This window comes from Fukomys damarensis, unplaced genomic scaffold (assembly GCF_012274545.1).
Source record: "Fukomys damarensis isolate Sample0158 unplaced genomic scaffold, DMR_v1.0_HiC HiC_scaffold_16, whole genome shotgun sequence".
NCBI classification, from domain to species: domain Eukaryota; kingdom Metazoa; phylum Chordata; class Mammalia; order Rodentia; family Bathyergidae; genus Fukomys; species Fukomys damarensis.
Window position 1 is genome coordinate 26300277 of NW_022900928.1, and position 24065 is coordinate 26324341.

Genomic DNA, 24065 nt, shown 5'->3' on the forward strand with positions numbered 1-24065 from the left:
CAGCACAGCAACGCCTGAGCAAGGTGACCACACTGGGGTCCTCCAGACTGGTTCAAGACAGCAATGATAAGTGGTCCATGGCTGCCCCCCAGTGGCCAAATGCAGCCACTGCAGCCAGCTCCTAGGCCAGGACAGTGAGTAGCAGGTGGACACCCCCAGTTCCACCCATTTTCTGGGCCTCTCGGTTAAGCACAAGGTCAGATCCAGGGAAGAATCTCAGCCCCTGAGCACAAGGGGGTCCATCAGCCATGTCCATGCTAGAGATGGAGCGGTCAGGCATTTGATCCATACCAGTCTGGCCTGAACAAGCCATCCAGGGCAAGACAAGGGACTTGGGCCCAACCTGTGGCACAGGCCAGTAGGGTTCAAGAAACCTGTTCCAGTCTCCTGGAACATACAAAGACAAGGGACCTGGAGTCCAGATCTCTGATGCCCCCAACGGCACCCAGGCTTCCCCACTGAGCTGGATTACAGGAGTCAGAGATCATGTGGCCCCTCCTTCTGGCTCTGCCAAGGACAGGTCAGCAGGTCTGCCCACTGAGGCCCCGAGGAGCAGGTGGTAACGGGGCTCCAGAAGAGGTAGGAATGTGGTATCTGGTACCTTCCCAGAGAGTCCCACTCTGTCTCTACACAGCCCATTATCTCCTTTGGTATTCAAGGTCTTGTCTGCTTGTCCCTGATGCAAGACCCGTCCCATCTCTGAAGGGGTGTGCACAGGACCCATGCGATCCGACGTTCTTCTCAAAGCTTCTGTGAATCTGTGGCCTTGTGTCTCCAGCAAAGTCTACAGCAGGGACAAAAGCTCAGGCCCAGCTGGGGTCGGACGTGGCCTGGATCAAGCACTCCCCAGCTGAGATGCCCAGTGATACGATGGGGATGGCATGGAGCCAGGATGAGCCTCTGCCTAGACCAGGAAGTGTGTCTGAACAGCTCAGGTCAGAAAAGAATTCAGGCTCTAGCTTTGGGCCATGAGGGACTCACCTCTGGGCTTCCTGACTAACCCAGGACACCCAATGCCCTCCCTTCAACCAGTCACAGGCCTCAGTACCATAGGGTAAAATACAGATATATTTATATTATCAAAAAGACCCCAAAGTGAGGAAGGGGCATCAGGCAGCCTGGGCCCCCCCAGCCAGCCCAGACTGGAAGGGGTCTGAAGTCCCCCAAAGTCCAGCCCTCAGCCCCGAAGAGCTCCCTTCCCACTAGGCTGAATGTTTCTTTTCAGCCCCTGCTTTTTGCTGCTCTGGGCTTTGTGGCAGGGGGCGGGCTCCCTTCCAGCGGGGCCCGAAGGCCTCCAGCCTCTAGAAGAATGATGTCCTCCAGAGCTTGTGTTCATCTCTCCAAGCCCACGAACTCAGGGTGAGCAGGCCAGCGGGGGGTGGGGTGCTAGGCACCTGGAGTACCAGGAGGGGCTGCCCTGCTGCCCTCAACCCCAGTCAAAGAGCCCCATGTTGCAGTCAGGATGTAGGATGTGAGGTACAGCTTCCTCATGTGCCCCCTGCTGGCTCACACCAGGCACACAGGGCATGAGGGTGTCTGCACAGGAAGGCTTCCTGGTCATGGTTGGTCATGGTCGGACGTGGCTGGTCACGGTCACAGCAGCAGAGACCCGGAGCCAGGCTGGCTCCAGTGCTCAGACATTTCGAAGGACCTGTAGAGACACCAGAAGGCCAGCTTTCGTTAGCTTTGTAATGGCCAGAGGGCCACCGTCAGTGCAGCGTGGTCACAGAGGCTTCAGCAACTAGGGTCACCAGGGGCAGGGAGAAGCTCTGTGAAGCCACCAAGGATGGAGGGGGCTAGAGGGCACTCAGAGCCTGAAAAGGGGGGCTACTGGGAGGCCAGGTCCTCAGCCCTCTGCCCTGGGAATGACAAGTCACTCACAGAAAGAGGGTCTGCAGTGAAGGCTGCCACGCTCCGGCGCATTTCATTTTCACTGCCACGCAGGGGGATGAGTGACACGCTGCCCAGCCGGACCTCAGGCACTGCCCGGGACACACGAGAGGGCTCTGAGGGCCACACCAGGCCATCGTGCTGGGGAGGAGAGAGAAGGGCTGGGTCACGCCTGCCTCAGCTCCCGAAGATACTGCTCTGGATCTGCCTGCCCTTCCCAGAAAAGCCTCCGGCTAAGATCAGAGGTGACACCCTCAGCTTTGATCCCAGCTGCTATGAGAAACAGCTGTTAGCAGATGATCGCATCCCCAGCAAAACACAGCCAGTTATGTTACTCAACAATTCCCATCTCCAGATCCACAAACCTCTCCAAGAATGCAGCACCAAGAAAACACTGCTCCAAGAGGAACACGGCTGCAGCTCCTCTCACCAGGAACCAACTATATTGAATTCACCCTCTTTTCCTCTAGGCCTGACTACCAGGAAACTCAGTGTCAAAAAGAATGCAACTGAGGAAAAGAAACCCCAGGGCTCTAATAGTTTTATCTCTTTTCCCTAAATAATTCTGAGCTCTCCTGTGCAAATCTTTGTTCTAACTCATCTGTTCTAAGTCTTAATAAGCAGCCCCTGGCCCTGCTCTGGCTCAGGGATCATCACCACCCTGTTCCTGTCCAGGCCACACCAGCAGCCAAGTCACTGCCCTCCTTATGCGCAGGCTTTGTCCTTCAGTCCCTTCTCCCCTGCACACCTGGTCTACAAATCTCTGACTCAAATCTGTAAATTGCTCTCTCCTGCTTGAAAGTCTCCCATGGCCTACGGTTTCCTGCATTCAGCCTGCTCTTCCCTCCTTCCTTTTCTCTCTCTCTTTTTTTTTTCATGGTAGGCCCTAGGGATTGACTCTAGGGCCTTTCCACCGAGCTACATCCCCAGCCTTTTTTAAATTTTGAGAGTCTCACTCAGTCATTAATTTGCCCAGGCCAGCCTTGAAATTGCAGCCTTCCTGCCTCAGCCTCTCAGAGTTCTGGATACAAGTGTATGCCACCTCGCCTGGCCTTTTCAAGGTTGAGCTTCTGCTCCTGACTCCCTATCCAGAGCTTACTTCTGGCCCTTCTGGCTTTTTCCTTTAGACCCACTGGACAGTGGGACTTGTCTTTTGCAGCTCCAGGCCTCGGCACCCACAGTTCCTTCTGCCTGCGAGCCGTGCCCTCCTGGTGAGCTTCCCTCCACGCTGTGGCACTCAGCTCCCATCACACACAGGCTTTCCTTGCTGCCATCCCACTAACAGCTCAAACCACCAGGTTAGGGTCCCTTGCCTCTTCCTGTCACCATAGCACAAAGGGATTACAGTATAACAGGTCACTTCCGGGTCTCTGTTCCTTCCTGTAAGGGGAGAACCTGGACCACAGAGCCACTAGGAAGGAAGGGCTCACTGAATACACAGGGAGTGAATTAAAAGCAACTCAAAACCTCCTTGAAGCAGTGAATGGCCTAGATAGTGAAGCAAGCACTTCCATTCTCCACAGTGGGGCCTTCGGGACCTCGCCGCCCCACAGTACCTGTACAAAGAGGAAGGTGGCGAACCACTCCCGGAGCTCCATCTGTGTGTCACAGCAAAGGTACCTGCAGGGAGGGCAGAGGTCTGAACCCTGCTGAGGGCCTGGCCATCGGGCCTGCCCATCTCCCAGCCCAGGGTCTCCCAGCAGGGTACTGCTGGGCAGGGAGGGGAGAGCCACTCAAGGGGCCAGTGCTGCTACGGCTCCAGCCTGGGTTTCAGGGCGGGGCCCTTGCTCACCACTGCTGCTTCTCATGCTTCTCTGTCTCATGCACCACCGTGAAGCCCCAGCTGCAGAAGAGGTGCAAAGGAGCGGGGTCACGTGTCAGCCTGCACCAGTTCCCAGAAGAGAGTTGGGGCAAAGCCCGAGGCCTTCTCATGAGCCGAGCACACAAAAGCCAAGCCTCTTCCTCTCAGCACCCGCCACCTCCCAGGACCTTGGATCCCCACCCCCACCCCAGGCCTGGCCTGAGCACGTAGCTTGGTGGCAGCGTGCTTGTCTGGCGTGTACACAGCCCCAGGTTCCACCACACACCCACAAAAGAAAGGGAAGAAGGGAGGAAGAAATAAAAAAGTACCCATATGCTAGCCCAGGTCTGCCCTAGACCCAGAGACAGCTAGGCACAGAGAGCAGCCAAGGAGAAAGTCAGAAAACCAAATCTGATGACTTGGATGTGCAATTCAGAAGACTGGCATACAGCACCTTTCAACAGCTGAAAGTACACAGCCACCCCTGGAGACTGATGTATGAGCAGTGTCCCTATTACACAAACATGGGAGCAGAGGCACAGAAAGACCTCAGAGAGAGTCAGTGACAGGATTCTGATCCAGGCCAGTGGTTCTCAAACATGAGCATCAGTGTTCCTTTGTTAATTAATTAATACCCAGTCTGGGCCTCTCCCCTAGAATCCAAGACTCAGAATGCCCAGAGTGGCGCCTGTGAATTTGTGCATCTAAGGTACATGCAGGTGATGCTGCTGGTCAAAGGGACTGCAACTTCAGAACTACTGCAGAGATCCTGTCAAGTTTGAAGCCCTGGCCGTGCCTCCCCATCGGTTCTGAGCCCTGCAGGTCCCAGCTACAGGCCTCTTCCCCAGGCCTGGCTCACCAAGTAGGTGGACGGAGTTTCTTCTTTATGCCCAGGTAGACTTTGAGACTCCTGACAGGCCATTCCTTCTCAGGCCGGTGACTCTGGGCAAGGAAGGGGAGACGAGGGCACTTCAGTCAGTTAGTGCAGGGACAGAGGCAGTCCTCCTGCCTGGACACGGCTCTCTTCTATTGCCCAGCTCTCTGAACCCCAGCATAGGGCACCTCCTCCAGGAAGCCTCCCTGACAAAGCCCTCCCAGCCCAGCCCTCAGCCCCAGCCTCCATCCCTGCAGCAGCATCAGACAGTCAACCCTCAGTCAACACTGACACAACCGGTCCAGCTGGCAGAGAATCCCAGCTCCAGTCTGCTGCCCTGCAAACTAGAGAATCAACCCATAGCATCGGCCTGGGTCAGATGGTGCAAGGAGGGAGAAGCTGCCCGGTATCCTCCAGCACCCAGCTGGAATGCGTAGGTGCCATCTGAGTGCTTCAGGCAGCTGCTTCTGTCTACATTTGTCTGTTATTCACTGCTCTCCCCTCCCAGCCCCATGAGGCTCCAGGGTTGACTGTGTGAGAGAAGGCTTGAGGCCAGCTGTTACTAGCCCTTTGGATCCATGACAAAGCTAACAACTCAAGCTGAAGCACACTGCTGTTCGACAGACCAGAGGGAGAACATCCCGATGGCCTAGAACAGGAAGCAAGAGACCAATGTACTGGGGAGAGGTGCCAGGTCACTGACATGCTCCCCTCTGGCCCCACCTCTGCACATGGGTCTGGGCTTAGAAGGAGCAGGCTGGCAGAGGAATGGCAGCGATGGCACCCAGGGAAGAAGCTGCTTGGCTGGAGTCTTCCTCTTGCTCTGAGGGCCATTTGCTCAGAGCCCTTCCCTTACCAGGCACTCCTGGAGCCAGCAAGGACATCAGGAGAGATGGCAGAGGAGGGAGATTCACTTACAACCAAAGCTGGGGGTCCAAGACTGAGCCGCCTCCACCTCGTTCCCCACCATTACCCCAGCCCCTCCAGGCATGGTACCCCAGCAGAAGCAAAAAGAACACAATGGGATGGCTGGGGAGCTGGCAAGTTTTGGGAGTTGGTAAACTCCCTGCTTTCACAAAAGGATGGGCTGCTCAGGCACTAGAGGGGACTTCTATGCTGTCACAAGGCTTGAGGTTTAGGAAGGCCTGAACAGGGACTTTTCAGGGAGTTCCTAATGGCCAAGGGCCTGACAAGAGTGCCCTGTGTCCTCTATGGATACTGCCCGACCAACAGGGCCCAGAACAAACCCGGCTGCAGACATAGGATGAAAGGAGCTGCAGGCCAGGAGGAAGCTGGGCAGTGGGAAGGGAGATCAAGCTGTGAATATGGAGAAACAAGTGTGGAGAAAATACACCAAGTGAGGAGGACGTGTGGAGAGAACGCAGTGATGAAGACACCTGTGCACAAGCACGGAAAAGCCTGGTTAGGAGCACTGAAGAACTCCTCCTGCAGGCTGGGAAACACCATGGTGGAGCAGAAGACTGAAATGGGCTATAAAGGAGATCACAGTGCTGGCGAGGAGAACGCAGGGCTCTGGGTGTGACAGAGGAAGGATGTGGGGAAAACTGGAAGGATTCAGGATGGAAGGGAGAGGAAAAGAACCACCAGTAAGTAAGGAGTAAACCAAGTCAGGGCAGGAGAAAGAGACAGAGACAACATCCCAAAACCTTGGTGAACTGACTGGAGGAGCAGAGAGGCTCAAAAATGCAGATGTGGTCACAGAGGAAGGCAAAGAGAAAAAGCAACCCCCAGGAGGCAAGGCTACAGGAATAGTGATATCAAGCAAAGAGAAAGAGGTGAGGGTCCTGCTTCATCTGCTCTGCCCTTCCCAGGCAGCCTGGCCTGTCCAGAAGCCTTCAGGAGACGCAACGGGCGTAAGGAAGCTACAGATGCTGGTGGGGCAGCAGTGAGAGCTCAGGCTAGCCCGCTGGCTTGGCACCATGCCTGCTGCACATCTCCACTGGATATCTATGCTCCATGGGACCTGCAGGGGCTCATGGGAGGCAGATTCTCAACTAAAGCTGAGCAAGAGCCTTCCCCCAGAGAGAAGTAACCCACCAAGACTAGGGAAGCCCCAAGAGAGGGGTGGATGAGCTCTATTCTCCCAGGTTTGTGCAAAGGCAAGCTGGGCAACCAGTCAGGGGGGCTGCAGAGGGTACCCACAAGCCTCTCTCATCCACCCTGACACTTTATGATCAGGCAGCAGCAAGGATATTCTGATAGGCCTTGACCTCCAAAGTTGGAATGAGGGGAAATGTGAGGTGAGGATCAGAACCCTGATTCAAGCTTTAGGTTCTCCATGACAGGGTTCTTAATTTCTACACTAAGCCCTATGGAAAATTATAGAGTACTACAGTGAGAGGGACTTATCTTGGAGAAAGGACCCTGGACAAGGCTAGGAATGAAGGGGCTTAGGCCACAGGCCCTAAGGTCGGGGGACAGGGAACCATGCCTGGAGAGATCAAGGAGCTCTGTCCCTCATGCTCCCACCCGGCTCGCCTGGCCCCCAGGTGGTGTAAGGCAGCTGGCAGTCAGCCCACAGCTACTCACTGTCTCAGGGGCCCCGCTCCTCGGCCTCTGGCTCTGTTTGATAGAGGATCAGGGTTATGGAAGAAGTCACCCCAGGTCTAGTACCAGGACAGTGTGTGAAGTGGTAGGTGGGGGACATGGAATTACGTGCAGAAGATGGGAGGCCGAAATGAAGTCTGATATGAGAAGACACCCGACCTGTGGACAGGGTGGGCACGGAGAATGCTCTGGAGGGATTTGACCTGGAAAGTGGCAAAGCAGGTGTGGCTACAACTCAGAGTTGTCATCATGCAGTATGTTCTTGTGTGTTGTGATGATGTGTGGTGATATGACTGCATCCAGGTGCCAGGGCCTACTATGGCTTTACAAGGCCACCCAGGGCCTCAGAAGTCTACAGCTCTTCCCCTCCTTGTGAGGGAGACACTCCCACTCACAGGCCAAGGGGGGATGTTGGTGCATGGGGGTCTGAGCACACTCGGGTGCAGCTGCCCATCATGGGACAAGACCCATGGGGCCACTTACCCGGACCTCCTTGTAGAGCCGCAGACAGCTGCTGTTGAGGATGAAGTAGCGATCGTGGAAGCCGCCTGAGGGCAGCCCCAGACCCAAGAGGCTTCGGTCCTCGCGAAACTTCATCATGCCATGTTTGGTGTCACCCACACGGCTGGCTGGAGGAGGACTGGGGTAAGCATGGGCTGTGCCACCCACCCACAGACCCAGATGTCCCAGGGCAGGGTCCCCAGGTAAGGGAAACTGCCCCAGCCTCCATAGAGGCCAGCCTGCCTGGTGGCCTGTGACTGAGCTGCTAATGTCACCAGGCCCCACACTGGCTCTGGACAGAGGGATCCACCCAGCCTGCCTCACTGGCTGCAGGACCCACCTACCCAGGTACAGCAGCATGGCCTCCATGGACTGGTGCTTCTTCACCACCAGGTGGCTGTCTGTGCCCAGCCCATGCAGGATAGGCAACACCTTCTCTGCAAAGTGCAGTGGGCGCTCTGGGGAGGTTACACACATTGTTTGTCATTGGGACCCAAAAACCTGATACCACCAGGGGCCAACACATGGCACATTTCACCTACACATCTATGGACCACTCCCGTCATCCACTGGCACAACACACCACCAACAGGAGCACCCTTCCCACAACCACTTCCAGGTCAACGCACCGCACTGAGCGAAACCAAGCCAGTGATCATCCCACAAAGGTCCCCATCAGCACAAACAACAGCAGTATCTGGCCCAAGCCAGAAGCACTCCCCTGCTCCCTCCACCTTCTGTGCATAGATCCCTGCCAAGCCCTCTCCACTGCCCTACCCTGTCCAGCTTCTCCTTGGACAACTACTAGACCTTCAAAATGGCCTCCGACATGTGTTCTCATTTCCCTCACCCCACCTCTCACCATCTAGCGCAGCGTTCTTCTCACAGGCCCACCTCTAACCCTTCAGAGGCCCTGCATTGCTGTCAGACACTGCGCAGACTCCTCTGTCGCCACTGACAGCCCCACTCTGTGCCGCACACCCCCACACTGGCCTTCTCTCTTCGGGACAGCCGGGTCTCTCTGCCTGCCCAAGGCCTTTTGCTTCCCAGGAGCACTTTTCCCCCAATTTCACCAAGTAACTCTTACTCTACCTCCATGTTTGGCTCAGGCCCAAAACCAGAGAGACCCTTCATAAGCTCTGGTGACACCGTGGGCCTTTCCTTCATAGCAGTTAACAGGGTTGCTGCTGTTTCTTTCTTGGTGTGATCATAGGATTAATGTCTCTATCCCTCACAAGACTGACCCCCACGAGGGTAGGGATGGCACGTCTGGCTCCTCAGCCCAGTACCTGGCATTCAATAAACAACAGTAAAACAAATAAACCTTGATCAATCCAAGATCACTCTTCACCTCACAGATACCAAGACCACGGTCCACCATAAAAGGCCTTGATCATCCCTTTACTCCACAGCCATCCACAATACTATCACAATCACCCTCACCTACGCTACTACTACCACCACCACGCTAACCCAGCGGCACGCATCACCACTCCCTGTGCCCTACACCACCAAGAACGGTGTCACCCTGCAATTCCACTGCTGAATTCAACATCATCACCTCTGCAACCAACACCATTCTCACTGACTGCTGAGAAAACATCAAGGCTGGATGGCTGGCACCATCGACCCCTTGTGTGTCCATATCTGCCACATGGCAGCCATCCCCTCAACCCCTGCCAGTCCATCACCACCATCACAGAGACCACAGTCTTCACCAGTACAATAGTCACAGGTGTCATCCAAAACCCTTTTCATACCATGGTCCCCACACAGCAGGGGAAAAGGAGGATACGCTAGGGCTGTGGCCCAGATGAGACCACACCAGCCTCACACCAGTCCTGGTGGTCACTCACCTGCCTCCTCCTTCTCATTGACCTCAAAGCAAGTCCAATAGTCCTTCTCCCTAATGCCCACATTGCGGCGGTCCAGGATCTCCAGGATAAGTTCCTCAGATGTCATGGATGCTGGGATCTGTGATGACCAAACAGAAGGAGATCAACCTACCCTGGCCCCTGCCCTGCCACAACCCTGTTGTGGGATTCCAAACCCACCCCTCTCAGGTTCTGAGTCCCGGGATGCCGTGGGTGTCTCTGAGGGTCCTGACAAGCAGGAGGAAAGACATGCCCAGCACCAGCCAGACACAGTCCCACTTGGGTTCTCTAGAGGTTGGAAGCCCTACTCCCTGGGCCATCTGGGCTGTCCCCTAGCCCAGCCTGGCTCTACTGGCCTCTTGGCTTCTAGGTCCCCAGCCCTCACCTTGACATGCTGTTCACTTTCTGCCTTCTTCTCTTCCAGGTAGACTGTGCAGATGAAGTCACCAGCATGCTGCAGGGAGACAAGGCTCAGCTGGAGGTCGGCGGAGCAGCTGCCTGCCACCAGCCCAGCCCCCCACCCAGGCCCGGCCTCCACCTGGGTCCCACTGGCAGTGCCAGCCACTCGCATCTTCACAATGGCAGTGACCTCCTCCCGTTGCTTCCTCAGCTCCTCCTCGTCCACCTGGGAAGGGGAGAGAGCAAGGGGTAGAAGGTCACTGCCACCCAAGAGCCCAGCCCTGCCCTCCCCTGACCACTGGCTGGGGACGCACACTAAACACCACCACATAGTGGCCAATGAGGTCTTCTACCACCCGGCCAGCCTTGTAGTCCTGCCCATCTGTCTGGAAGAGCGTGGGCCCAAACACAATAGCCAGGTTGTGTGTGTTCATCTGGTTCGTGTCAGAGAAGCACTGGACACTAGAGAGGAGAAGAAAGATGCATGCGTGAGGAGCCCAGCCCAGAGCTTCCCAGCCCATCTTCCTGAGGGGTCTAAGACAGGTCACTAGAGTGCGGCCAAGGGAGGTCATGGTCAGAGTAGACTCCTAAGTAAAGGGACATGTCTTGGGGCCTGGTGAAGAGTAGGGCTGGGAAGCTGGGAGATCTGGTCAAGGTGCCCTGGCCCCAAACTGAAAATCCTCTATTTTCCCACCCTGCAGCAAGTTAAGATGACAGACCAAACGCTGGAGAACAGTCCCCAGGCCTACCTGGTTCCCAGGGGAGGGCAGTCAGCCAGGATGGGAGTAGAAGTGTCTTCTCCACCCCATCCCCCCAGAGTCTCGCACCGGTATTGCCCCTCACCAGTACAGGTGGCTGATAAGGGCCTTCACTGTGGCCCGGTTGACAGGGGGCAGATGCACCAGGAGTTCTTGGTACCTGGAGACCTTCTCCTCCTCATCTTCAATCTCTGGGTGGGGGAGATGGGTCACAGGTCAGAACCCCTCCCCTCAGGCCTCCCTCTGCCCCTAGCTGCTCTGCCTGTCATGCTGGATGACAACACTCTCTCTGCCCTCCCAGTCCAAGCAGGCAAGATACTCAGCAAGGATAAGGGATTCTCCACCCACAAGGGACCCTGGCTCTGTACACAGTGACAAGAGGAAGGAGAAGCAGGAGAGGAAGGCAGCCTGGAGCCTGTCTGCAGGAGCATGCCTAGTCCAGGTGCATGATGGGGACTGAAGGGAAACCAGAGAGAGAGTTGATAAGGCTGGGCATGGGCTGCAAGGCCCACCTGAGGCCTCCAGCCAGGCTAGGCGCTGGGCACGAGTGAAGAGCCCATCTGGCAGGTCCCGCAGAAAGCGTTTGAGTGCAGAGGAAACATCATCAACGTGCTGCTCGCCCTCCTTGAGGTGCACAGAGCGGGCATCCTGCCGTAGACTCTCCAGTAGCCGTTGGGTCTTCGATGTCTGCCCACACTTGCGGTAGATACCCTCGGAGGTCAGGCCTGGGAAGGGGCGGGGCGCACAGATACTTTCAAAAAGATCTTGGGTCCTGGGGTCTCTCCACAAGGGGTGGGGCCTGGGCAGTAGGGGTGAGGTCTGGGCCACAGAGGCAGGGCTCACCGCACTGCGTGATGTAGTCCACACAGCGGTACACAATCACTGGGATGTCTGAGTCCCCAAGCTGCTGCTCAGACAGGGTGTCCCCCAAGCTGGCTGCTGCTTTCTGGATGGCCCCCAGCCAACCCATGAAGTCTAGCCGCCGTTCCCCCTGGATGTACAGTGTCCTACACAAAGGACATTCAAGTCACTGCTCCATCTCTCCCAGGCTCGTCAGAATGCCCAGCTACCCAGAGCCCCTCCAGGAGGCTGTGACTCACCTCCTTCGCTCCACCAGCACCAGCACCTGGCTCTCACTGTCCCCTTGAACAGCTGTGGAGGGGCCAGTCAGGGTGAGGCCCAGACCTCGTTCATGACTCCCAACCTGCTCCCTCCTGGGGCTCTCTGGGCACACACCCTAGGAGCCACCCACTAATCTGAGGTCACTGAGATGCACCTTAAGGGCAGAAGAGGACAGGGAGGACAGGCTGGCTCCTGGCCAGGCCAGGATACAGCTCAGACTTCTAGGCAGGGGCTGGGGGCTGGGGGCTGGGACAGGGTGCCCTGGAGGTTGGCTGGGATTTGGGTCCAGGTCCACGCACAAAGTTCCTGCAGTCTCCGGAGCTGCAGCGGCTCTTCACAGGGTCCCTCTGGGAAGACGACACGTAGCTCAGAGCCAGTCAGAGCAAACCAGCCTTCCTGGGCCCGCTGGAGGCTCAGGCCAGCTTTGTATGGTAGGCGCCCAAGTCGTTCAAAGTCCTGGGCCAGCAGGTCCTCAGCTAGGGGAGGCACAAATGCCTGATGGGGGAGATGACCAGGAGGACTGTATCAGCCAACAGCACCTCCTTTCTGGGACCCAAGTGCCTCGGCTTGTGGCGCTCCCTACTCAGCTGCCCTCTCCTCTGTTCCTCAGAGTAGAACCCAGCACCATGCCCAAACTGCAGTATCATGCCCACTGCACATCCATTCAGATGTGCCCTCCTCTGGCCCTTCCCAAAACCATGAAGAATGTCCCTTCTCTGCATACCCATGGTGCCCAAGCATTCTGACCATCTGCTATAGCACTGGCTACACTGTGTCTAGACCCTACACGTTGCCCCCACACAAGGGAGTCAAGCGCCAGGACTCAGACTGGCCCATCTGGGCCCCAGGGCTCCAAATACTGGTTCCTAGGAACCACAGCAACTGAGCAATGACCAAGAGAGTCAGAGGATCTCACTGCACAGGGAATCCAAAAGGGCCCTGGCCCTAGTCCCCCAGGTAGAGTTCTCCTCCTTGGTAGCCTTCCTTCCTCTTCCCTCCAGCCTCTGCTTGTATACCTCCAGGGACAAGGAGCTCATCTCCCCTGGAGTCTGCACTGTCCATCCTAAGACGGCACTGGCTGCCACTTATGGAAGAAGACTGCAAGTTCCACATCCCCTCTTCCTCAGGGCTGGGAGTCTCCAGACTTCCCTCCAGAGGGCTGCAGACTGTATCAGGCCTGAGAGGCCTGCCCTTTGTCACTGTTCTTCACCCGTCCTTGCTCCATACATGATCTGCCAAGAGGTCCCACCTGGCCTGTCAGACACCTGCCCTACCAGCCCAGGCCCACCTTGGCAATGCACTTGACCCACTCACGAGCCAGCTCCAAACTCTCCAGCCCAAACAGGTACAGCCGTTCTCCCTCTGTATACACCTCAAAGGTGTGCTCAAAGCTGCAAATACACAGGCCAGGACTCACCCACCTTGCCCCTCCTGCTGCCCACCCACTACCATCCTCGGCCCACTACCCACAGCCCTTGTTATCCCCCCCACCCCCACCTGGACACACCCCTCTCAGAGCAGTGGAGCCTGGAGCCTGAGGAGACCTCAGTCAGTACATATACAGCTCACTGTGTGACCCGAGGGCAGCCCTGCCCGTCTCTGGGCCTATTTCCCTGTCTCTCCAGTCAGAGAGTTTGGGCCACAGTTACTCACCCATGAGAGTCTGGAGAGGGCACTGCCAGGCACACAATCTCGCTGGCCCGAATCTCCCCATTGGGTGTCACTGCCCGCTCATTCTCGTAGTAGCTCAGAACCCCATCACTGAGGACACACCAGCGTCGGCTGAACTCTAGGGAGAAGTTGGGCAAGGGAGCCATGAGGGAGCCCACCTGAAAAGCCCCTCCGCATCCTCCCTGAGCCCCCACCCCACCTGCCCCACATCCTGTCCATTCTAACTCGTGTTTCCCGATTCATTCTGCTTTCTGCAGCCCCACTGCTCAGTACAACCCACACCAATCCGGCTCTCCCCCAGACCTCTGCAGCACCCTTCACTGGCTCCTGGCCTCCTCTGAGACCCAAGAGTGGTCTAGTTAAGATCAGTCTCCATCCCCTTCATCTGCTCAAAGCATCCTATGGCCACCCCTCATCCTCAGGATGGTCTGTGCCCTTCAGCCTGGCATTCAAGGTCCTACTGGGTCTTCCCCTGCCCACCTCCATGTCTGCCAAATCCCAGATTTTACTCAGTCTGCTCTACCCACAGCCTGAAGGCCTCAGGAAGCCTTTTATGCCCACCCTCCTTTGCCAGAGGCACCTTTCACTCTATATCCTGCTTCCTCCTACAATGGTTCTGAGGAGCCCAGCAAGATCCCACAGAGGAAACGGAAATAGGAATCTGGACCAGGAAAGGGTAGAATTAACAGAACATCAAGGCCATCCAGATGTGTAGAGTTTATAGCACTGAGCTTCACAGTGCCTCAGAGCTTCCTGGCACCCAGGGCAAAAAGGATGACTCAGGCAGTTATATAAATGACATCATCAGAGAGGGAGGTAGACCAGGGCAGAGCGGTCATGAACAGGACAGCTCCAAAGAACTTGTGGGAGCAGGAGGGCTTCACCGCGGGGCTTGAAGCAGGAGGTGCTGAGGGATGCAGTGGGTGGTAGCCCATGTTCCCACCGCAGCCTATCGTGCTTACCAGGGCCTGACATTTGCCTTCTGAGTGTGAGGTGTCCCCGAGCCTGTGCCTGAGGATGCGCTCCCTCCAGAAACACAGCCCTGCCTCAGTCCCCCTTCCTTCTGCAGACATGTGCCAAGTGCCCACTGGGTGCCGGGCACTTCCCAGGCACCAGGGCTACAGGGGGATCAAGAGAGAGAGATGGGATGCACCGTTTTAGATAAGCAGGTCAGGGTCAGCTCTGCAGAAGTGACATTTAGAGACCTTACTGAAATGACTGACCACACAGACATTTGGAAAAGGCATTTGGGGCAGAGGGAACAAGCGGGAGTGAAGTGGGAGTAAATCTGGTGCACCTAGGAAACAGCAAGGAGGCCAGAAAACAGGGCAGACTGAGACAAGAAGGAGGACGGCAAAGAAAGGGAGGACAGCCAACTCTGGGCTCTGGAGGGACACAGTAAGGACTCTGCGCAGGAGTCAAGTGGGGACAGAATCAAAGCAGGGATCGGACAGGGAGGGAACTTCAAGTTCATTCCTCAAACTTCGTACCATCCACAGGCTGCAAACCAGACCACAGAGCAGAGGGCCACGCCCACCAGGGGCTCAGGACGGGTTTCTTTGATCTCAAGCAGACTCTGGCAGTGAGCAGCCTGCTCTGCAGCGCCATGCCTTAGCCCTACCCCAGTAGGCCCATCTATTAAGCACCTCCTGTGTACCAGAGACCACATCCAGAAAGCCTTCCAGGTGGCTCTGCCACAGTGCCCTTGACATCCTCTTGGGTCTCCCGGCCCTGAGGGGTGCCAGAATGCCACGGGCCAGGGCAGGGTGTGGCACAGCACTCACCTTCCCGTGCCCGGCGGTCCTGCAGCAGCTTGCCAGCAGAAGCAGTCTTGTAGAGGAAGCCACTATGGCTCACGGTTGGCCGGACAACTGAGTAGTGCTTTTCGAAGGGCTTCACGGAGTCCAGCCGAGGGACCTCTTTGGAGTGAGGGGGTGGGAGAGGCTGCATGCTGGCTGCCCAGGAGGGTACCCCACCTTAATTCCTGCTGGGTTGGGCACCAGGCTCCCATTCAAGTCCCAGCCCTGGCTCCTCAGTTTCACAATCAGTACCCTCGGCCTCCAACTCCTACCTTGTGGGTTTTACATAAACCATTTCTCTACCTCTGCCCTTGCCAACGCCCAGATCTAGTACCTCCCTTCCCTGAAGGCTCCCTGACTCCCAGTTCATCCCCAGCTCCTTGCTGGAGGCACAAGGCCAGGCACACTAGAATGAGGGCGATTTGGGGCCAACTCAGTAACAATCCCTAGAGAGGTTTGTCCCAGACAGCGTGAAGCCAAGGAAGGGGCTCGGTGCCAGCCTTGTTCTGTGATCAACAATGGGGAGGGGTTCTTTCCCCAAGCCCAAGCCAGCTGGGTGGTCTCCTGTGCCTTCCTGGACACCTGGGCTCTCTCCAGCCCGGCACACTCCACCCACCCGTGGCTCCAAGCCCAGGGCCCTAGCCACTGAGCTCCACCCTCAGCCCCGGGATGTGGCCCCGGAGGCCAGGCCTAGGCCATTACCAGCACCAGTCACCTCTAACACCTCCTCCTTACCCACCACAAGAGTAGGAGTCAAATGGGATCTAACCCAAGTCTGTGATTGGACTCCACCCAGACAGAGCTGTGGATGGGGCTGCTGTGGTGGGTCACACGCACAGAGAAAGACAACATCGCCCTACAGAGCAGCACAGACATGCAGCACACACACAAACCCCCAGGCCCTCAACAGCCTTGATCAGATCAAACAGACCTAGAGCCACGCCGAGATGCACATACCCCAGCAAACAGATGCCGCCCGACAGACAGACCCACACTGCGAGTGAGGAAGAGACTCACAAACACATAGAGTCACAGAAAGGGGACACGAAGGGACACACAAAGGGAGCACACAAATACACTGACACCCAAACTCAGTCCACATCATACACTGCTGCCCCAGGGTCCCCGCAAACTGGGATCACAGCTTGAAAGTGGCCTGTAAGTCAAACTTCCCAGGGTGATGCACAGCCCCGCCCGGGTGGGCGCACCTCTCATCCCATCCAAAGGACTGAACTATCAGCAGGGATCCCATCCCCTGCCTGAGGGGGCAGTCCCACTGGCTACTCACCCGTGGTCTGGTTGTTTCGAAGGAATTCCATCTGCAGTGTCTGCCCAGCCTGCTCGGCAAGAGCCAGGGGTGTGGGGGCCTCAGGGTCCCCTGAGAAGCAGTTGACCCCAGCCCCACAGCCCAGGAGAGCCTGGGTCTCAGCCAGGTCTGTGGTTGTGACTGCAGCACACAGGGCCTGGGAGAAGGGAGAGGTCAGTAAGCCCAGACAGAGTAGAGGCCAGCAGGAATGGGGGTATAGGCAAGGAAAGAAGTCACCCAGGCTCGCTCGTGCCCAGGCCTCACCCCTGTGGCAGCCCCAGAACAGAGCTGCTGGTCAGTCTGCAGGCCCTGGAGGATCTCAAGCTCCCTCTGCCTTGTGGAGGGGCAGAGGGGGCTCTGTAGCTGATTCCTCCCACAGTGGAATTCCTCACTGCCTGCCCGGCCTTCCCAACCAATGGGAGCTGCCGCCCTCCTGGCTTGCAGGCCAGACTGGGCTGGGCTGGGGCAGGACGCCTGGGTCTCTGGGAGGTGGAGGCCTGGCTCTTACTGGGCTTCTAGAGCTGAACTGAGCTGCCAGTATGGGGCTGTTTGGGGAGGGGCTGAGGGCCAACTAGAGGTCATAAATAGCATCCCCCTGCCTCAGAGCAAGCTGTCTCCCACTCAAATTGAGCCAGATTAGGGCCCAAGATTTGGCTCCAGCCTGTCAGGGCCTGGGGCCCATAATGGGGCCTTCTCTTGAATGGGGTGTGGATAAGGGTGGGTCGGAGCACTCCAGCTGTTTTTCATGAGCCTGACAGGAAATAGCATCCCCATCAAGTTCACTCCTTTTGGCAGGATTCAGAAGGAACAGGACAGGGTGCGGGAGACAGAGGAATCAGGAGGGAGGAAGACAGATGCTCGGGATGTGGCACTGGCCCAAGGTCAGGCCTGACTCCTCCTTGCAACGCCCTAACTTTCCTCAGGCAGGCCTTGTAAGCCTCAGTTTCCCCATATGCCAACTCTGAGCTGGTAGAGATGGGCTGAGATGGGGCAGCAGGAAGAAAGGGGGTGGTCTCAAGAGGGCCCGAACAATGTAAGGACAAGAAGATGATGGCCTCATGGGTTCCAGAGGTGCAGGGCCTGACCTTGTCCAGCTCTTCCTGGTTGCCAAAGAGTGGGTGGTAGCGGCGGTACTTGCCCTCCCTGTACTTGGCCTCCAGGTGGTGCCGACGGGCTTCCGGGCTGCTGCTGGGCTGCAGGGCCTCGCTGGGGGGCACGTTGGCTGCCCAGAAGCGGTTCCCCGCACCATTGCCCAGCTGTAAGAAGAGCTGTGGGTGTGGGTGAGAGTCAGAGGGGACAGATGACAGCCAGGTCTGAGCTGTCGAGCAAGGGTCTTGGAGAGCCAAGCCACCCAACCACTTCCCAACGGGGAAGGTGAGAAGCAGCTAGGCCTGCTGGGGGACTATGACTGCTCTCCTCCCTGGCCCTGGATTCTGAGCCCAACTCTTCAGCTGGGACAGGACAAAAGGCAGACAGTCCGACAGGTAAACACCTCCAGACTGGCGCAGGGTCCCTGCATTGCCCAACTGCCTGAGGTTATCCCGTTATTGCCACTGCCCGCCCCAGCCCCACATCTGGAACTCCGCATTCCTGAGGTCACAGCTAGAGTTTGTGTCTAAACGGTCAGCCAATGAGGAGGGCAGAGAGTTTGGAAACATCTCTGTCTCTGACACTCCCCTCTCCAACAGAGGTGGAGGCAGATTCTAGAAGACTGCAGGAGTCCAGCACAGGGGGAACTACTTTATTCACTCCTTCTGCTCAGCACTCCTTCCATGGCCACTTCCTGGGCTCCCCACTCCCCCTTCTTTGCCAAGTTCTTTGTGGGATGCTAGAGACACAGCAGAGAACAAAGCAGAAACAGTCCCTGCCACTACTGAATCACTCTGTGGCTTTAGCAAGTTATTTTCTTTCCCTGGGATTCAAAGTACTCATCTGTAAATTAAGTACTCTAATCCGAAATCATACGATTATTTTGAAAGTCAGTCACCATATGCAAAATCTTCATCGCTTATGTGCCAAGTGCACAGTGCACACACAAGTGAATGTGACACCTAGCTTGGCTAGGGTTGTCAGGAGTGCCCTGTGTGGCAGGTCCCCAAGCCCAGCCTCCTGCTAAAGATTCTCACTGCAAGTCCCATGTGTATGGTACCAAGGAACTTCAAGTCCACAGGTATGAGTGCACACGTACGTCTGTAATGCGAAGTGTACCCACTCGTGCTTGTGAACTCAGACAAATAGAAAGGTGAAAGGCTCTGAGGGGAAGAAGGCCTGGGTTAGTCAGGAAGTAGGAAAGGGACAGGATTGAGCAGTCAATATGGATTTATGGGGTAATCTCAGGCAGATTATAACTCTGTGCAGGAACCATCTTTACCTTGGGATGACAGAGTCTCTAACAGGCCAAATAGTAAATAGTATAAACTTTAAAGAAAACATCCAGTCTGTCACATCTTCTTTTTTGCAACCCTTTAAAGCTATAAAAAAACATTCTTAGCTCACCCGTCAGTTTATTTTGCCAAAAGCCAGCTTTCCCAAACTCCTCACCCAGGAGATTACCACAAAGGTCTCCCTAGCTCCAAAGGAGATGGGGAAGGGGAGATGAGAGACCCAGGCAGCAGTTGAGAGGGTCAAACCCCAAGCAATAGTGGGAAACAGGGGCATTCCCACCTTGATGAGGGTTTCTGTCCACACCCTCTTGTCCATCTTCAGGCTCCGAACCTTGGAGATGCCAGCACCCAGGCCGCGGTGCTCCCCTGTAGGCAGAGGGGCAGACTCGGGTCATCTGGGCCCCCTTCACTTGAGTACTCACACCCAACCCCCAGTGCCAAGCCCCACAAGTACCAGCCCCGCCTCTGGCTCAGCTCTGAAACATGGCCACACACCCCTGCTCCCCATAGCAGAGCTCTGAGCCCTGCAACCCTCACCTGGGCTTCTGCAGCAGCCCACGCACCACACTGGCTCTCTGTAGCCATCTAAGGCCATTTCGGGCCAGAATTAGATCTCAATTCCTTATCTGCTTTCCCTCCAGGCCCAACTTCCTGCTTGGACTCTCTTTCCCATCTCCCCATGCTGCTTCCTAGCACTCAGATCTCAGTTGACACGTCACCTCCTCAGAGAGGGCTTCCAGACAAACAGTTCATTCTCCAACAGCACACTTGGCAGCCCCCACCCCCCCACCCCCGGCTTCTACTGGTTCCCATGCAATCTGCATCCCTCACTAGAATGTAAAGTTGCATGTGTGTGGAAACCCTGCCTGACTGTTTGGGATCTATCCTCAGCGCCCAGAACAAAACCCAGCACACAGTGGGCACCCACTAAATCTCAGTAGAAAGGCAGGTGAAGGGAGGAGCTGGGGCTGGAGGGACCAGCTAGCTACAGGCCATAGGCCCCATGGGAGGCCCCTGGAGTGAGGAGGAAGTACCTGCAAGAGGGCTCTGGCTTGGCCCACCTCCCTGTGCATCCTCCCTCAGGGAACCTCATCCCCTCCTGTCAGCCCTTCGGTTCATCACTTTTGTGTGTAACCAGACCCCATGGCTCCAGGCCCCTGGACATTTGCTCTAGAAATCCCACAGGCCTTGAGATTCTTCCTGAGCTTATCAACTTCTTCACTTCAAAGGATTCCCCCACACAGCCACCCAAAGTCACCACGAAGGAACGGCCAGTGAAGGCACAATCCCCAGCACATAGCACAGTGTCTGGCGTATACAGGAACAGATGAGTGCACCTTGGGCTCCCTGCTCGTTCACTGTCATCCTCCTCACCTGACCCCTCATTAAGACTTTCACACCATAAACCCTTCAAAACCCTCATGTGCCCATGGTCTCTTGTGTGATGATCCCGCAGCATGATCCCGCAGCAGCCCCCTCACTGGTCTCCAAACTCAACTTCCACCCACCAGCCAGAGTCAGACATGCAAATCTGACCACATCCCTGGGTCTCCTGTCTCATTTCCCTCTAGACAAGAGCATTGCCCAGCCTGGCCTGCCTCAACTCCCCTGATGCAATAGGGACATCAGAACCCAACAGATCTGGCTTAAATCCAGGCTCACCTACTGCCAGATGATCCTGAAAATCCCATTTTCCTTCTCCATGCCTCCACCCACAGCATGAGATGGAACTACTGCTTTACAGTGAAAGATGATGGCATGGAAAAAACGTGGCATACACAAGCAACCTCATGAATGGCGGCTTCCCACCTGCCACACAGACCAGCTGCCCTTCCGACGTGTCAGCCCCGCCTGCTCTGCCAGATGCCCCCAGCACATGCGCACCTGCACAGCGCTTGCAGATGACGATGCAGAGGTTGATGGAGGCCCAGTCAGGCTGGGCAGCCCCGCAATCAGCACAGAATCTGTTGGGGGCTGCGGCCCAGATGCGTTCAGCTACCTCCGAGGTGGACAGAGCTTCAGCAATGGCTCCCTGCATGGCCTCCAGCCACTGCTCCTTCTCTAGGTCTGTGTCTGCGGAGAAGCTGGGGACAAAGGAGTAGGGGGACAGGTGGGAAAGGATTTGGAGGGACTTGAGGCAGCATAAGGGACACAGCATGAAGCAGGTGGACAAGGCACCAGAAGCTTCCAACCAGAAGATAGAGGCATCCTGGATCTGGTGGAGAGGGTAGGTGTGGACAAGGCAAGGAGACTGTGAATCCCAGGGAGACCCTGCCTGGCCCGGGGCTTTAGGAAAAAGGATGCCTGCTAAGTAGAAGGGCTACAAGGCTACTCCAGGCAGAGAGACCAGCATGCCCAAAGGGGCATTCCAGGGCCTGTAGGCAGGAGGGAAGACCGGCAGAAGAGGCTGGGAGATGGACAGGGAGTGGCCTGTGCCAAGCAGAGGTCAAAGTGCACCCTGAGGACAATGGAGCACCGGTCGAGGGTTTAAGTGGGAAGGGGGAGAGGACTGGACAATAAACAGAACACACACACACACACACACACACACACACACACACGCACACATTTTCTCTGAGGACACTATCACCTCTAAGCTTCAAATGTGTAGGGTCTACACCACCCAAAGCCCACTGCCACTACCACAGTCAATGCTGGGGGTAAAGGACATTAGAACCATCAGGAGACGGGCTAAGGGCCCCCTCATCCATGGCAGCCTGGGCATGTGGAGTTTGCAAAGCCACCAAAGACAGATGAGCACTGACAGCCAACAGCAACGGGCCTGTGTGTCAGGCTGGTAGTGGCCCTGGTACGGAAAACCCGGTCAGCCTCACTAAGGCTGGTGGCAGTAAGCAACCACGGGAGTGGGCAGGCCTGTGTGGACCCGACACACAGAGGGAAATTCTACAGGTAGACTCTGTGGTTGCGCAAAAGGTAAGGATTATGGCAATAAATCTCTGGCCAAGATGCTATCAGAGTACTTCAAATGTAATAAACAAACAAATAAAAATGTGGCTATCAACAAAAAAGCCTACTGCTCTGCACTCAGGTGGAACACAGAGGCTCAGACATGCAGCCAAAGGGTAAAGTTATGGGCAGCTGGGCCAGGGGTCTGCAAGCCTGGGCCAGGACAGCTGGGGCAGAGGGATGGGAACAGACAGAGGTGGGAGCAGAAGGGTGGTGATAGGTTTGCACGGGGCTGAGAAGGGGCTCTAGGCAGAGCAAGGGAAGAAGCTGCAGGGAGAGGCCTATGTGGAGATATCAAGCAGCAGGTCTTGCACTCAGAAATCTCGCCAGGCAGCCTGCTGAGCTCAGGGAAGAGATGGTGGTGGTGGTTAGGCCCGTGTTATGGACCACACAGTGTCAGAGAGTCCTCAGTTCCCCTGGACAAGACCACAGTGGTCTTCCAGGTCACACAGCTAGGTAGAGATAGGCCCAGAGTTGGAAGCCAGGCACAGAGCCTGAGAGGTGGTGGGAAACGGCTTGGGGATTGGTGAGGCTGCCAGAGAGAGGGCAGAGGACAGAGACAGACACTGGGGGACACTGAGACCCAGAGAGAAGCACCCAGGACAGGCTGCAGACACATGGAATGAGAAAGCTGCCTTGGAGACAAGGAAGTGTTCATAGAAACCAAGAGCACTATACAGGGAGCAGGGCAGGTGGAAGGGAGGGCAGCGGGCAGCAGTGCACAAAGCCAGGAGGGGCAGTCCAGAGCAGTGCAGCAGGCGCATGGGCCAGGGATGGCCGGAGGGAGGCGGAATGGAGTAAGATTCTTGGAAGGGAGAAACCAGAGTGGACTAGGGAGTGAAGACCAAGACCTGCCTGGGCGGGACAGGGCTGGGAAGGGAGGGACACCACCCCCATTGTGCAAGAAGAAAACACCTGGAGGGAAGGACGACACAGCCAAGCAAGGCCGAGGGAGCCAGGGCTCACCTGAAGATGCGGTAGGGTGTCGTAAGGTCAAAGCTGCGCCGGTCAGCTTCCTTCACGTTGCCCACACTCATGTCGATGAAGGTGATGCCAATGCCCAGGTGGTACTCCTGGCAGATGGGCAGGAAGGGATGAGGGCAAGGTTTTGGAGGCAAGGTGTAAGGCCCAGGAACAGGGAGAGGAGGGAAAGGTGGTAGTGTAGGGACTAGAAAGTGCCTAGGAAGGAGATAAGGGGGGACTCAGGAATCTGAGCATGAGTAAAGGGGCTGGGCTCAGGTCCCAGGCAGGTACGGCACAGGGAGAGGCTCAGTAACCTAGCCAAACCTTTCTCACCTCCACATTCTTATAGAGCTGCACTTTGTGCCCCACCACAGCCACATATAGCTTATTCTTGAAGCCACGCAGCTCCAGGTTGCCGGCGCAGTCGGGTTGCTCTAAGCCTCGAACTCCCACCAGGTAGGCACCAGACTGCTGGCCCCGGGTGCGCTGCTCAGCCACTGCCCGCTGCAAAGACTGCATCCACTCCTTCCGCTCCACTGGGGGAGATGAGCTGAGTGAGCCTGGGCCCAGGAGGGAGCTCCCAGGTCAGCTGGCCCTGAGCTCCTCAGGAAATGCCTCTGCCCACTCACCACTCCTCCGGGCTTCTCTGACTTGGACAAGCTCAGGCCCCGTCCCAGCTTGGGCCACTTACACTGGGCAAGTCACTTCACCTGCCCCAGCCTGCTTCCCCTGATTACAGGGACGAATGGCCCTGGGGACTCAGGAGTGTCCCCACCTCAGAAAAGGATGTTACCGCCCTGGACTGAGGTGGGGAGCAGACAACTTTGCTTCTCTTCCTCCCTTTATCTGGCCAAACCTCCAGTCTCCTCTCTCCCTCCACCCACACACGCCACCCTATGAACTCCCCACCATCACTCTCTGCCCGGAAGGTAAAGGTCCGGTTGTTTGTGATCACTTCGAACTTCTGGTCTCCAATGGCAGTCACCCGAGAGATGCAGGCCACAGAGATAAAGCGCTTAGAGTAGGCATCCTGAGGAGAAGGAAAAGAGCTGAGTTTCGGGGGTAGAGTGGAGTCCCCAGAGTCCCTCACCAGCTCCCCCAGTGTCAGCGGAAATGAAGGCCGCGGGCCTGTCTCTTGACGGGTGGTCAGAAATCGCCCCATGTGACCCTAACCTCTGCCCATGGCTG

The 24065-nt window shown here is 56.5% G+C and overlaps 1 protein-coding gene across 6 annotated transcripts in view; it reads right to left on the reverse strand.

Moving 5' to 3' along the window:
* Positions 1 to 1222: 1222 nt before the first annotated feature.
* The window catches only part of Arap1 (ArfGAP with RhoGAP domain, ankyrin repeat and PH domain 1), a 51557-nt gene continuing 28714 nt past the window's right edge, over positions 1223 to 24065 (reverse strand). For 3 of the 6 annotated variants that reach the window (XM_010603225.3, XM_033764199.1, XM_010603227.3), the window contains 27 exons: positions 23787 to 23907; positions 23211 to 23413; positions 22881 to 22987; positions 20832 to 21031; positions 19228 to 19313; positions 17649 to 17831; positions 16546 to 16720; positions 15243 to 15413; positions 13441 to 13576; positions 13076 to 13178; positions 12087 to 12282; positions 11766 to 11817; positions 11509 to 11672; positions 11178 to 11390; positions 10751 to 10856; positions 10222 to 10369; positions 10047 to 10133; positions 9894 to 9962; positions 9491 to 9608; positions 7979 to 8092; positions 7617 to 7762; positions 7116 to 7148; positions 4551 to 4633; positions 3683 to 3733; positions 3447 to 3510; positions 1882 to 2031; positions 1223 to 1651 (listed from right to left, as the gene is read on the reverse strand). In XM_010603225.3, the coding sequence (XP_010601527.1) occupies positions 1634 to 1651; positions 1882 to 2031; positions 3447 to 3510; positions 3683 to 3733; positions 4551 to 4633; positions 7116 to 7148; positions 7617 to 7762; positions 7979 to 8092; positions 9491 to 9608; positions 9894 to 9962; positions 10047 to 10133; positions 10222 to 10369; positions 10751 to 10856; positions 11178 to 11390; positions 11509 to 11672; positions 11766 to 11817; positions 12087 to 12282; positions 13076 to 13178; positions 13441 to 13576; positions 15243 to 15413; positions 16546 to 16720; positions 17649 to 17831; positions 19228 to 19313; positions 20832 to 21031; positions 22881 to 22987; positions 23211 to 23413; positions 23787 to 23907 (3297 nt within the window). In that variant the 3' untranslated portion in view covers positions 1223 to 1633. The remainder of the gene's footprint in view (positions 1652 to 1881; positions 2032 to 3446; positions 3511 to 3682; positions 3734 to 4550; positions 4634 to 7115; positions 7149 to 7616; positions 7763 to 7978; positions 8093 to 9490; positions 9609 to 9893; positions 9963 to 10046; positions 10134 to 10221; positions 10370 to 10750; positions 10857 to 11177; positions 11391 to 11508; positions 11673 to 11765; positions 11818 to 12086; positions 12283 to 13075; positions 13179 to 13440; positions 13577 to 15242; positions 15414 to 16545; positions 16721 to 17648; positions 17832 to 19227; positions 19314 to 20831; positions 21032 to 22880; positions 22988 to 23210; positions 23414 to 23786; positions 23908 to 24065) is intronic. The other 3 variants (XM_033764198.1, XM_019204397.1, XM_019204396.1) reach the window with 3 other exon arrangements.